General features: G+C 33.8%; 1 protein-coding gene across 1 annotated transcript in view; it reads right to left on the minus strand.

Annotated features, from left to right (window-relative positions):
* STT3B (STT3 oligosaccharyltransferase complex catalytic subunit B) overlaps positions 1-15803 on the minus strand; it is a 110134-nt gene that overhangs the window by 46298 nt on the left and 48033 nt on the right. The window contains exons 2-3 of the mRNA XM_014840958.3: positions 14022-14130; positions 9308-9595 (exon numbers count right to left, since the gene is read on the minus strand). Of these exons, the coding sequence (XP_014696444.2) occupies positions 9308-9595; positions 14022-14130 (397 nt within the window). The remainder of the gene's footprint in view (positions 1-9307; positions 9596-14021; positions 14131-15803) is intronic.

The following is a 15803-nucleotide window of genomic DNA, read 5'->3' on the forward strand; positions in this document are numbered from 1 at the left end:
TTAACAACTAAACGAAAGAGATTAAGCAGTGTCTTAAAAATAAACACCAGATGAGGAATCAGTAGACAACTTAATTTACATTTTAGAGATTACACAGGATAAAGTGTTTTCAAGTTCATAACTTCACTTTGCTAACAACTTTTCAGAGTAGTTAGAACTGTTATTTTTATTTTCAATTGGTAATGATCCAACTTTAAATAAATGTTAATTATCTATTACAACTCTGTAGCCAAAACATTTTTTATATTTTATTTATAAGAAAACTGAATGAGATAAGAAGCATCAAACACCTTGCCATGAGTCAGAAAATAACTTTTTTTATGCCAGAACTCAAACCCAAGTATTCTGATTTCAAATACTAGGGCTGCTTCCACTTTAAACCTAGTTTATGTTAAATGTCTTGCTTTAAAAAACAGAACACATGAAAAACTCACTACATAATCTCTCAGTCCTTAGTGAGGATGCTTTATCATTCTGTCACTCTACAATCCTTAAAAGCATTATGACATCCATAATTTCTCCTACTAGGTCATCAGCTTCATTTAACCCTATATGATCAAACATATAAAACAGCACCTGATCCATACTGTATTCTACAAAACTATCTGTTGAGCTAATAAAAAAAATTATGTCACAAAGAAAAATAATGTTGTAATGGACAAGTTGACCCCAAAATTCATATGGAAATGCAAAGGACCCCAAATAGGCAAACAAAATAATAATAAAAATAAAAAATAGTCTAAAAGCTAGTAAAAGCTAGTATTACTATAACTTTGGTTTGTAATTCCAAATTTTGTCTTCTACATAATTTAAGAGACTAACACATTTAAAAGAATTATTAGTTTATGTTTTTGCACCCATACAATGTATAAAGATGTAATTTAGTAACATCAGCAACCAAAAGGGGTAGGAATGGAGCTTTAAGAAGCAGGTTTTTTGCATATTATTGAAGATGAGCTAGTATAAATTCAAATAAGAGTATCATAATTTTAGGATGTTCAAATGTAACCTCCATGGAAGCCACAAAGAAAATAGCTATAGAATATATACAAAGGGAAATGAGAAAGGAATTTATAATATTTCCCAACAAAAAATATCAACTAAAAGATGACAGCAATGAAGGAAATGAGGGACAGAAAAGCTACAAGGCATACAGAAAACAAATAGCAAAATGACAGAAACAAGACCCTCCTTATTAATAAGCACTTTAAATATAAACAGATTAAACTTTCTAATCAAAAGACAGATTGGCATAATGGATAAAAACACATGGTTCAACTATATGGTGTCTACAAGACACTCACTTCCGATCTAAAGACACAAATAAAGTGCAAGGATGGAAAAAGATATCCCATGCAAATAGTGACCAAAAGAGAACAAGGGTGACTATACTATTATCAGACAAAACAGACTTTAAATCAAAAAAGGCTGAGACAAAAAAGGACAATATATTAATAAAAGTTTCAGCACGGCAAGTATAACAATTAACATTTACACACTTAATGACAGGCCATCAAATTATATGAAGCAAAAACTGACAGAAACGAAAGGAGAAACAGATAGTTCTACAATAATAATTAGGGACTTCAATATCTCACTCTCAATAACTGAGAGAACCAGAGAGAAGATATGCAAAGAAATGGAGGACCACAACAGACCAACTAGCTCTAAGAGACATACAGAACACTCTACCCAACATTACAGCAGCATACACATTTTTCTCAAATGCACATAGGACATTTTCCAGGATACACCATATGTTAGGCTACAAATTAAGTCTCTATTAATAGATTTAAAGATACTATACAAAGTATTTTCTCTGATCACAATGGAATGAGGTTAGAAATAAAAAACAGAAGTGAAATTAGAAAATACACAAATTTGTGGAAATTAAACAACCAATGTATCAAAGAAGAAATCACAGGAAAATAAGAAAAAATTTAGAGATGAATGAAAATGAAAACATAACATACCAAAACTAAAGGGACAGTGCTAAGGGGGAAATTTACAACTATAAACAAATACATTAAAAAAAAAAGCAGATCTCAAACTAACAACCTAACTTTACAACTTAAGAGACTGGAAAAAGAAGAACAAACTGAACCTAAACTAGTAGAAGGAAGGACATAATAAAGAGATAAAACAGAGAATAGAGAAATAATAAAGAAAAATCAATGAAACCCCAACCAAGCAATGAAACCCAAAGAAAAACTTGGTTTTTCTTTTTTGGATTAACAAAAGCAACAAACCTTTAGCTAGATGGCCTAAGAAAAAAAGAGAGAAGATTCAAATTACTAAATGAGAAATGAAAACGGGGACATTCCTACTAATTCAGCAGAAATTAGGATTATAGAGAGTACTATGAATAACTGTATTGCCAACAAATTGGGTTACCCACATGAAAAGGACAAATTCCTATAAATATATAAAACCTATCAATACTAAATCACACAGAAATAGAAAATCTGAATAGACCTAGGAATAGTAAGCAGATTGGATTGGTAATCAAAAAATCTCCCAACAAAGAAAAGTCCTAGACCTGACGGCTTCACTGGTAAATTATACAAAACATTAAAAGAACTAACACTAATCCTTCTCAAACTATTCTAAAAAACTGACGAGGACGTAAGACTTCCTAACTCATTCTATGAAGCCAGCATTAACCTGATATCAAAGCCAGACAAAAATGCTACAAAAAAACCTACTGAGCAATATCACCTACGAACACTGATGCAGAAATTCTCAACAAAATACTAGCAAACAGAATTCAGCAGCATATTAAAAGGAGAGGAAGGAAAACAGCTAAGAGAAAGAAAAAGAAAGGGTCATAAAGAAAGTGATGTACAAGTTAGGAAGAAGATCCAAGGAAAATGAAACAGTGAAACAAACTAATATTTAAAACTAACCAAAGACAACTTTCCAGGAATAAAAAATAATCAATCTACATGTTGAAAGGGGCCATCATTACCAGAAGGGTTAACTTTGGGACATATTCTAAGAAATTTATTAGACTTTAATGCTGTAGGAAAAAATCCTCTATTACTTCAGGAAAAAAAGACCAGATTTCTTACGAAAAACATAAAATTAGGCCCTTGTAGGACAATTGGTCCATGCCCAAAGGTCCTTGATATTTGGTCCTGTCCAAAACCATCTGGCTTGGACGAAATATGCTCATGGATGTTTTGGATGTCCAAATGTCTTATGGACATTTTGGACAGGACCAAAAGTCAAGAACCTTATGGCGTGGAGCAAATGTTTCACAGATGTTTTGAATAGATCCAAATGTCTGCTAATCAATTAGGTTCTTAACAGTAACAAGTAAAATAAAATGATGGTGGTACAACAATTTGAAAAAATTCAAGCAAAGGACATATGATCTAGAACTTTATATCCAGCCAAACTCTCAAGTATGAGGCTATAAAAAAACGGGTTTAAACATGCAAGAACTTGAGGAATACTGTACTCATGAGCCTTTCCTGTCTACTGCAGGAATACCTGCATCCAACAGAGAAATATCATGTTTAATAAATATACAAATAATATTAATACACAATATATTATGTACTAATCTATAATATAAAACACACATTACATATTTAATAACATATATATCAATATATAATATATAATAAAAACCATATATGAAAAACAGCAAACACACTCAATGGTGAAAGATTTTCCTCTAAGATTAGGAACAAGACAAGAATGCCCACTTTCTCCACTTCTATTCATCATAGTACTTGAAGTTCTATCCAGAGCAATTAGGCAAGAAAAAATATAAAAGGCATCCAAATTGGAAAGGAAGAAGTAAAACTACCACTGTTTGCAAGTAATATGACCTTATATGGAGAAAACCCTAGATTCCACACACACATAAAATATTAAGAGCTGGGCCAGGCTGGTGGCATAGTGGTTAAGTTCACACACTTCGCTTTGGTAGCCCAGGGTTCGCCAGTTTGGATCCTGGGCATGGACCCACACACCAGTCATCAAGCCATGCTGTGGCAGCATCTCACACACAAAATAGAGGAAGATTGGCAACAGATGTTAGCTCACGGCCAATCTTCCCCACCAAAAAAAAAAAAAGAGCCAATAAATGAACTCAGCTAAGTAAAAGGATACAAAGTCAACACACAAAAATCAGCTGCATTTCTATACACTAATAATGAACAATCTGAAAAGGAAATTACCAAAAGATCCCAAGTAATAGTAGTATCAAAAAGAATAAAATACTTATGGATTAACTATGAAGTAAAAGACCTGTACAATGAAAACTATAAAACATCGCTGAAAGAAATTAAAGAAGACATAAATAAATAGAAACACATCCCATGTTCATTCATGGATTAGAAGACAATATTGGGAAGATGACAATACCCAAAGTAATCTACAGAGTCAAAGCAATCTGTATCAAAATCCCAGTGTTGTTTTTTGCAGAAGTAAAAACAACCCATCCTAAAATTCAAATGGAACCTCAAGGGACCCCTAATAGCCAAAAGGATCTTGAAAAAGAAAAATAAAACTGAAGGACACACAGTTCCTGATTTTAAACTTACTACAAATGTATAAAGACATACTTACAGATAGACCAAAGGAACATAATAGAACCCCCAGAAATAAACTTTTGTATATATGGTCAAATGCTTTTTGACCAGGGTGCCAAGACCATTCAATGGGGAAAGGACAGTCTTTTCAACAACTGGTACTGGAAAACTTGGATATCCATGTGCAAAATAATGAAGTTGGACCCTTCCCTAATGCCTTATACAAAAAGACCTAAATATCTCAGAAGAAACAGGGCAAAAGCTTCATGATATTAGATTTGGCAATGATTTCTTGACTATGACACCAAAGGCACAGCAATAAAAGAAAAAATAAACAAATTTGACTTCATGAAAAATTAAAAATTTTGTGCATCAAAAGACAGTATCAGCAGTAAAAAAAAAAGCAATGCACAGAATGGGGAAAAATTTGCAAATTATGTATCTTTAAAGGATTATATAGAAGATTATTATACATTACAGAGGATTATATAAAGGATTATCATCTATTACATAGAGAACTCCTAAAACTCATCAACAAAAAACAACCAGATTCAAAAATGGGGAAAGGACTTACATAAACATTTCTCCAAAGATATACAAATGGCCATTAACCACATGAAAAGATGCTCAACATCACAGATCGTTAGGGAAATGCAAATTAAAACTACAAGAGATACCACTTCACAACCATTAAGAAAGCTACTATCCAAAAAAAAAAAAAAACAATAACAAGTATTGGTGAGGACATAGAGAAACTGGAACCCTTGTGTACTGTTGATGTGAATGTAAAATGGTATAGCAGCTATGGAAAAACGTATGGTGGTTCCTCAAAGAACTGAAAATGGAATTACCACACAATCTGGCAATTTCACTTTTGGGTATATACACAAAAGAATTAAAAGCAGGGTCTCGAAGAGATATTTGTACACCTATGTGCACAGCAACATTATTCACAACAGCTAAAACATGAAAGCAACCCAGTGTCCATCAAAGGATGAATGGATAAACAAAATATGGTATATAAATATCAAAGAATATTATTCAGCTTTAAAAAGGAAGGAAATTCTGACATATGTTACAATATGGATGAACCTTGAGAACTTTATATCAAGTGAATAAGCCAGTCACAAAAAGATAAAAACTATGTAATTCCACTCACATGAGATACTTAGAGTACTCAAAATCACAGAGACAGAAAGTAGAATGGTGGTTGCCAGGGGCTGGGGCAGGGAAGAATGGGGAGTTATTGTGTAATGGGTAGAAGTGAACTCTACACTTATAAATGGTTAAAGACGGTTAATTTTATGTTATGTATATTTTACAACAATTAAAAAAAACTCATATGAGACACCACTTCACACCAGTAGGCAACAGAAAAGTAACAACAAAAACAGAAAAAAACAAGTATTGGTGAGGATTTAGAGAAATTAAAACCCTCATACACTGCTGGTGGGAATGTAAAATGGTGCAAACACTGTGGGAAAAGAGTCTGGCAGTTCCTCAAAAAGGTTAATCACAGAGTTACCACGTGAACCAATAATTCCATTCTTAGGTATATACTAAAGAGAAATGAAAACATATGTAAACACCAAAACTTGTACACAAATGTTAGTAGCATTATTCATAATAGCTAATACACAAAAACAACTCAAATGTCCATCAACTGATGAAGGATTAAAAAATATGACATATCCATACAATGGATTATTCGGCCATAAAAAGGAATGAAGTATTGATACATGTCAAAGACATGAATGATTATGTAAAGCTAAAGAAATCATACATAAAAATTCATATATTTTATGTGGGATCTTACGTGGGTTTTATTTATATGAAATGTCCAGAACAGGTAAGTCTACAGAGACAGAAATTAAATCAATGGAGGGAGGGTGGGAATTGGGAGGTATAGGATTTCTTTAGGGAGAAATGTCTGTAAATAATAGAAGATACTTGTGCTTGCTTTGGCAGCACATATACTAAAAATAGAAGATACTAAAAACAATTGAATTGTACACTTTAAAAAGGTTAAAGTGGTGAATTTTATTTCACGTGAATTTTATCTCAATTTTTAAAGGTTAAATTTTAAAAAATGTTAAAAGGTAATTAAGGTGCCAGCTAACACACTCCTGCAATGGTTCAGACTCATATGTTGGAAGAAAATAAAGAATACAAAACTATAGACAATACCACTTTTGTGTTTCTTAAAAAGCATAAAGACAAATACAGATTAAAAATAAATAGAGGATGGGGCCGGCCCAGTTGCACAGGTCTTAAATTCGTGCACTCTGCCTCAGTGGCCTGGGGTTTGCTGGTTCAGATCCCAGGTGCAGATCTACATACTGCTTATCAAGCCATGCTGTGGCAGGTGTCCCATGTATAAAACAGAGGAAGATGGGCACAGATGTTAGTCAGGGCCAGTCTTCCTCAGCAAAAAGAGGAGGATTGGCAAGGGATAGTAGCTCAGGGCTAATCTTCCTCAAAAATAAATAAATAAATAAAAATAAAAAATAAAATAAAAATAAATAGATGACAAAAAATATACCACGCTAACAATAATCAAAAGAAAGCAGTAGTTATATTAATTTCAGACAGAGCAGACTTCAAAGCAATGAAAGGTATCAGGGATAAAGAAAGGCATTACATAATGATAAACAGATTAATTCTCCAAGAAGACATAATTCTTAAAGTATATGTGCCTAAAAACAGAGTGCCAAACTATCTAAGGAAAAAACTGATAGAACTGCAAGGAGAATTGGAAGAATCCACTATCACAATTGGAAACTTCAAAACCCCTCTCTCAGAAATGGACAGATCCAGCAGACAGAAAATCAGTAAGGATGTAGTTGAACTCAACAACATCATCAATCAGGTGGATATAATGGACATCTATAGACTGCTTCATCTAAGAATAGCAGAATACACCTTGTTCTCAAGATCACAGGGAACAGTCCCAAGATAAATCATATTCTGGGCCACAAAACACACCTTAACAAACTTAAAAGAACAGAAATCACATAATGTGTTTTTTCAGCCCACAATGGAATTAATCTAAAAATCAGTAACAGAAAGATAACTTGGAAAATCTCAAAATACATGGAGATTAAACAACATAATTCTAAGTAACACATGAGTCAAAGAAGAAAGCACAAGAGAAATTTAAAATACTGTTAACTAAGTAAAAATGAAAACACAACTTATCAAAATTTGTAGGATACAGAGAAAGCAGTGCTTATAGGGAAATTCATAGCACTAAATGCATATAGCAGAAAAGAAAGATCCAGAAAAAGAAGGGCAATTTAAATCCAAAGGAAGTAGGAAAAAAGAAATATGAACTACAGCAGAAATCAATGAAACTGAAACAAGAAATCAACAGAGAAAATCAATGAAACCAAAAATTGGTTCTTTGAAAGATCAACAAAATCAATAAGCCTCTAAACAGGCTAAGAAAAAGAGGACACAAATTAGAAATATTAGAAATGAAAGAAGGGACATTACTACAAATCCCATGGGCATTAATTAAAAGGGTAATAAAGAGATACTATAAACAATTCTATGCCCACAAATTTGATAACCTAAATGAAATGGACCAATTCCTTGAAAGACAAAATCTGCCAAAATTCACATGTAAAGAAATAGACAATCTGAATAAGCCTGTATTTATTAAAGAGATTGAAGTAATAATAACTTCCAAAGCAGAAAGCACCAGTTCAAGTTCACTGGTGACTTCTACCAAACATTTAAGGAAGAAATTATACCAATTCTCTACAATCTCTTTAAGAAAATAAAAGCAAAGGGAATACTTCCTAACTCATTCTATAGGGCCAGAATTATCCTAATACCAAAACCAAACAAGACATAAGAAAACTACAGATCAATAATCTCTTATAAACACAGATGCAAAACTCAACAAAATATTAGCAAATCAAATCCAACAATGTATTATAGGAATTATATATCACAACCAAGTAAGATTTATCGCAGGTATGAAAGGCTGGTTCAACATTTGAAAATTAATTAACATAATTCATCACATCAAAAGGTCAATGGGAAAAGATCACGTAACTGTATGAATAGACACAGAAAAAGGATTTGACGAAATTCAACATCCATTCACAATACAATCTCCTAGCAAACTGGAAAGATAGCAGAACTTCCTTAACTTGATAAATAATATCTACAAAAAATCTACAGCTAACACCATACTTAATGGTGAGAAACTTAAAGCCTTCCCACTAAGATCAGGAACAAGGCAAGCCTGTCCCCTATCAACACTGTACTGGAAGTACTAGCTAATGCAATAAGACAAGAAAAGGAAATAAAAGGTATATAGATTGGGAGGAGAAAACTTGGCAACAGCAAAATAATGCCAGTTTCACAAACAGAATTCAAAATCTCAAGCCACTGAACCACATTTCAACTTTCCAAAGTCTTTCTGACCCCCTTCCTCTCCAAAAAAGAAACAAAAAAAATCAATACCTTGTTTTTTGGAGCTATGACTTATAAAGTAAGGATATTATCATTGTCTGTAAAATAGGTGTAACAAGATTGTTGTCAAAATTATATATATACATGTACATACATATATATATAATAGAGAGAACAGTACCATTTTTAAATGTTATTCATTATTAAATTTATTATGAATAGTAACAGAGAGCTCTGAATGCAACTATAATTGATAAAAGATAAATGTGTACAACCAATAGCATTTTAGGAGAAAGTTCATGCGTATTAATAGCAGCAAAACATTAAGTGTTACTTACCCAAAGGTAGTATGTGAACTGAAGTGCAAAAATAGCAATGCCTTCGTTATCAAAGGATCCAGCTACTGACCGAGAAATGTAACCTGGTACAATAGCAATAAAACAAGCAGCTAAAAGTCCTGCTCCTTGGTTCCAAAGTTCTCTGGTAAGCAGAAAAGTAGATATAGATGTAAGGCCGCTAAAAGTTGGTGCAAGGAACACACATACATCTCTTATGTGAACTGTTATGTTCAATGTATTTAAAATCCAATGGATAAGGCCAGCTGTTATCATCAACCCTGGGTAAACCTAGGAAGAAAAACATCGAAAATTTTAATTACATATACAGTGAGGCAGGAAAACATGAACATAAGTTCTTTTCTGTATTATTACATATTGTTTACTGTAAGTTTGAGAATAAGATCTCAAAACAGTTTGCCTTCCTCACACACTACAAAATTAAATGTTCTTTTGGATTGGATACCACGAAAAAGCACATATATGGAGAGATAGATATTTAAATAAAAGATCAGATAGAATGAATGATCAAAATTGAAAATGTTTAACAATGGAAAACCATAGGTAACTTTCTTATTGATCCCATTAACTGTTTTTTCACTATAAAACAGAGTCCTAGTCTAACTTACACTTAAGTTTGGTGTTTTAACATGCTCCAATTTTGCTGATAATTTGTGTATGTATAAGAGAATGAGAAAAGGAGAGAAGATGAAGAAAAGTTATATGCAATATTATTTAAGTGGTATTTATAAATGATTTTTCCCTTTCAAAGCCAAGATTTGGAAAGTAAACAACTCTAGCTAGGAAAAGAAAGACTAGTCATTTGGTGAATTCAAAGATAATATTTTGGAACTCCTGGAAGGTTGAATGTTTTTAAACCACCTAAAGTATTTAAGGATGGAAGGGAAATAATAGTCTAGAAGAGGCCAATTAATAGTTGTACTCCTCACCCTCACTCTCTAAAAGTGGAATATGAAACCTTTATTAAGAGGATTCAAAGAACAGTAAATAGGACATTATTTCTGAGCTATTCATCAGTGATTAAAACATGTATGATAGTCCCCCCTTATCCACAGGGGATATGTTCCAACATCGTGAGTGGATACCTGAAACCTAGGATAGTACTGAACCCCATATAGACTATGTTTTTTCCTATACATACATACCTTTGATAAAGTTTAATTCATAAATCAGGCACACTAAGAGATTAACAATAATAAAATAGAACAATTATAACAACATAATAAAAGTTATTGTAGATCTTAGCAACCTCAGCTACAATGTTTAGCAAATCAGCATACAATTTCTTTTCTTTCCTTATTAAGTCACGAACTTTCACCCTTGTACTTAAAGGAATCTACTTTATGGCTTCTCACTGGCATATCCAAACTGCTAGCATCACTACTCTTGAGCTTTGAGGCCATTTATTAAGCAAAATAAGTGTTACTCAAACACAGGCAGTGCAATACAGCGACAGGTGATCTGATAACTGAATAGGCTACTAAGTGACTAATGGACAGGTAGGGTATACAGTGTGGATACGCTGTACAAAGGAATGATTCACATCCAAGGTGGGACGGAGAAGGACAATGTGAGATTTCATCATGCTATTCAGACCAGGATGCAATTTAAAACTTAGGAATTATTTCTGGAATTTTCCATTTAATATATTCAGACTGCAGTTGACCACAGCTAACTGAAACTGTGAAAAGTGAAATTGTGGATAAGGGGGTCCTACTGTATTTACATTTCCATCCTTAGCTAAATCCTAAAAGATTCTTTTCTTTCTCCATCATTGAAACTATAAAGAATGTTATAAATTTCTTTCCAAGCTGTACTATTTAAAATTGCAAACTCCTCATGGTCTTCAACCTACTCCCTTTCTTTTCCTCCATAGCACTTATCAACATTTCACATACTATTTATTTTACCTTTTTTATTTGTCTATTAACTAAACACTGTCACAAGAATATAAGATCCAAAATAGCAGGAAAAATTTCATCAGCATCCAGGACAATCATTAGCACAAAATGGATGCTAAATACCTATTGTATTCATGGAAGCAGAATGGAATAAAGGAAGGTGGAAAAAAGTGTGGGAATTATCACTAGTGCTAAAAATTAAAATTTTGTTCTATTTCACATATGATAATACCAGGTCCCAGTGTTGGATTTTGTCAGCCATATTCAAAACAAAAGGATATGACTTTGAAAATACCTCTAAAGGTAAGTCAATACATCCATGACAATATGGCAGACTGAGCTGACTTACAAAATATAGCCAAAATACACAGAAGTACTGGATCAAAAGACCAAAAAAGCCTAACCAAACAAAAGAAAATCACCCAACAACAAAGGCATTACTTAAGCTCAAAAGACAGGGAACCCTCCAGATGCCAAAAATAAAGGGGAAATTCAAAGTAGGAACTGATGCCACTGGAGCCCAAAAGGGAGGGGAAAAAAAACCACATCAGGCTTGATATACATCTTAGGAACTTTAGATAGGGGATTATGACTTAACACAGTGATCAGAGAAAAGGCCTAATTCCCAGCACAAAACCAGGGCCCGTTTACAAAACTTTGTTGTTGGTAGTGCCATCCAGTCAATTCCGACTCCTGGCTAACCCTGTGGACAGCAGAGTAGAACCCTGCCTAGTCTTTTTGCACCATCCTCTCATCTTCCAGCACTGTATCAGACAACGCTCTGCAGCTATTCGTAGGGTTTTCATTGCCAGTTTTTGGAAGTGGGTCCTTCTTCCTAGTCTGTCCTGGTCTGGAAGTTCCGCTGAAACCTATCCATGGATGACCATGGATGACCCTGCTGGTATTTGAAATCCTAGTGGCACAGCTTTCAGCATCACGGCAACATGCAGCCACCACAATATGACAACTGACAGATGGGTGGTGTGGTTTCCCTGATCAGGAAATGAATCCAGGCTGTGGCGATGACAGTGCTGAACCTTAATCACTAGACCACCAGGGCTAGCTATTTATGAAACTAGACTAGACAAATTCTACCCATTCATCAAGGGAAACAATAAAGAACTCCTGTCTTATTTACAAAGCTTTGAATAGAAACAAATGCAAACGAGAAACATTATTATAGGGATGGTCTCAAACACCAGGACACCAGAAGCCTCAGAAACAAGCCTCCACTGAGGATGAAGTCAAGATAAAAAGTTATAAACACACTAGGAAACAAACGATAGTCATCAAATATTAATACAATAAGGTATATGACAATATTAGCACCACAAGAAGTGCAGATAACAGCCATCTACCACATTTCTTACTATTTAATATCTTTCTGATTTGCCCTGGAGAGCATCATGACTACTTTCCTTGTATCTTTATCTCTATTTGCATCAAAGATAAGAAGATGCCCAGATTAGAAACAGAACATCTTACTATCACAGAGAACATATTCTTTCCAAACACATAGAGAACATTTATAAAATTTGTCTATATCCTAGACCACAAAAATCCAGTCTCAAATTTCAAAGTATTGACATTATAGAATTTGTTCTCTAACCACAATATATTTGAAATATAAAGCAAAAAAAAGATAACTGGGAAATCCTCTTATGTTTAACCGTAAAATACAATTCTAAATAATCCAGAAATCAGGGGAAATTAAAATACATTGTGACTTGAATGATAATGAAAATACTACATGTGAAAACTTCTGCAGGGGCCAGCCCCATGGCCTTCTGGTTAAGTTCGGCATGCTCTGCTTTGGTGGTCCACGTTTGGTCCCAGGGTGCGGACCTACACCACTTTGCGGCCATGCTGTGGTGGCAATCCGCATACAAAATAAAGGAAGATTGGCACAGATGCTAGCTCAGGTTGAATAAATTAAATAAATAAATAAATAAATAAAACCCAATGCAATGTAGCTAAAACAGTGATTAGTGGGAAATTTATAACTTGAAAATGAAAACAGTGATAACAAAGAAAGGTTGAAAATTATTGGGCAAACTGTATCAGGAAGTCAGAAAAAAAAATCCAAATAAACAAGAAAGTGGAAGGAAGGAAATAAATTGAAATTAATACAATAGAAGACAAACATTTAATAGAGGTAATCAACAAAGTCAAAGTTTCTTTGGGTTAAGAAATCTAATAAAACTGATAAACCTCTGACAAAATTGATTGAGAAAAAAAATACTAAGCATAAATGTTTCCCAAATAGGTGTCTGTCTTTCACTTTCTCTTCAATGTTCTCCTTACATCCCAAATCCTAAAAATATTTTCCCTTACGTTATCTTATGGATATAATAACTCCTCATAAATTGTTATCAATACTCAATTACCTGGAGTAATTTACAACAGATTTGGGACTTGAAAATTAGGATTATCTAATTCTTCCAAATTCCTATTTCCTTCCAAAACATGTTTTCTCAATAAAGTTGCTATAGAACAAAACAGAAACACATAACCTGAACTTAAGATATACTATGACAAGAGATCCCCCTCTCAGCCCCCACCACTTGTCAGAGATAGTGGCTAGTGTGAGATAACACAAAAACAGGTTTGTAGGAGGGGCGGGAAGTGTCAAGAAAAGAGATTTAGTAAATTAAATACTGGATAATCAGCCAAAGAAAAATGTATTAGTTAACTATACAAAGCTTTCAAGAATCTCCATTATCTTGGCAATTAATAATTCACTCAAATAACCATAAAAATTAATGATTAACATAAATAACTGCAAATATACTTACAGTACCACCTACTATTCTTCCTAGTGGATACCATGCTCTTTCATCAAACCAATTTAAAAATTCATAGAACCCATGAGACGCAAGATGATGTGTTGATCTATAGTTAAACCTAGGAAAAACAGGAAAAAAAGAAATGTTATAAAACTTTGTTTACTAGAAAGAAATAGCTCCATCTTTCTAATATTTTAAAAATGAATGTCTCTCTATTTAACTCTATGGCTAAATATATCTTTTACAGCAATTTTCCTCAAACTTGAATAACAAATTATTCTCCAAGGAACAGGCTTATACCTCTAACGTAACAAAAAACAAAACCCCTTCCCCGTGAGAAACCACACCCACCCACAAAACAAATAATCCTCAAATTAACATTTGGCCATTGCTTGAGATACAGGTGGTTCATCGCTATGTATTTGCATATAAAAAAAGGTGACCGAGAGGCTGGCCCCGTGGCCGAGTGGTTAAGTTTGCGCGCTCCACTGCAGGCGGCCCAGTGTTTCGTTAGTTCGAATTCTGAGCGCGGACATGGCACTGCTCTTCAGACCACGCTGAGGCAACGTCCCACGTGCCACAACTAGAAGAACCCATAACGAAGAATACACAACTATGTACCGGGGGGCTTTGGGGAGAAAAGGAAAAAATAAAATCTTTAAAAAAAAAAAAAAAAAAAGGTGACCATACATAGAATTCATCAAATGATCAAAGAAGTCAATGGCTGTGAAAAGATTAAGAACCACTGACAGAAGATAGCATCAAAATGAAAGGACCATATTCAACACAATCACCTCCAAACCTACAACCCTAAAAATTACAGGAATAAAGAATAAAGGCATCATACTCCCTGACTTCAAAATATACTACAAAGTTAGAGTAATCAAAACAGCACAGTACTGGCACAAAAACAGACACATAGATCAATGGAAAAGAATTGAGAGCCCAGAAACAAAGCCACACATCTATGGACAACTAATCTTCGACAAAGGAGCCAAGAACATACAATGGAGAAAGGAAAGTCTCTTCAATAAACGGTGTTGGGAAAACTGGACAGCCACATGCAAAGAAAGAAAGTAGACCATTATCTTACACCATACACAAAAACTAATTCAAAATGGACTAAAGACTTGAATGTAAGATCTGAAACCATAAAACTCCTAGAAGAAAATATAGGCAGTATGCTCCTTGACATCGGTTTAGCAGTATCTTTTCAATACCATGTCTACTCAGGCAAGAGAAACAAAAGAAAAAATTAACAAGTGAGACCACATCAGACTAAAAAGCTTCTGCATGGCAAAGGAAACCACCAACAAAATGAAAAGACAACCTATCAACTGGGAGAAAATATTTGCAAATTATATATCTGACAAGAGATTAATTTCCAAAACATATAAAGAATTCATACAACTCAACAAAAAAAAATGAACAACCTGATCAAAAAATGTGCAGAGGAGATGAACAGACATTTTTTTGAAGAAGATATACAGATGGCCAACAAGCACATGAAAAGATGTTCAACATCACTAATTATTAGGGAAATGCAAATCAAAACTATGTGAGATATCATCTCATGCCTGTCAGAATGGCTGTAATTAACAAAACAAGAAATAACAAGTGTTGGAGAAGATGTAGAGAAAAGGGAACCCTTGAACACTGCTGATAGGAATGCAAACTGGTGCAATCACTATGAAACACAGTATGGAGATTTCTCAAAAAATTAAAAATAGAAATACCATGTGATCCAGCTATTCCATTACTGGGTATTTATCCAAAGAACTTGAAATCAAT

Source organism: Equus asinus, chromosome 21, assembly GCF_041296235.1.
Source record: "Equus asinus isolate D_3611 breed Donkey chromosome 21, EquAss-T2T_v2, whole genome shotgun sequence".
Lineage (NCBI taxonomy): Eukaryota > Metazoa > Chordata > Mammalia > Perissodactyla > Equidae > Equus > Equus asinus.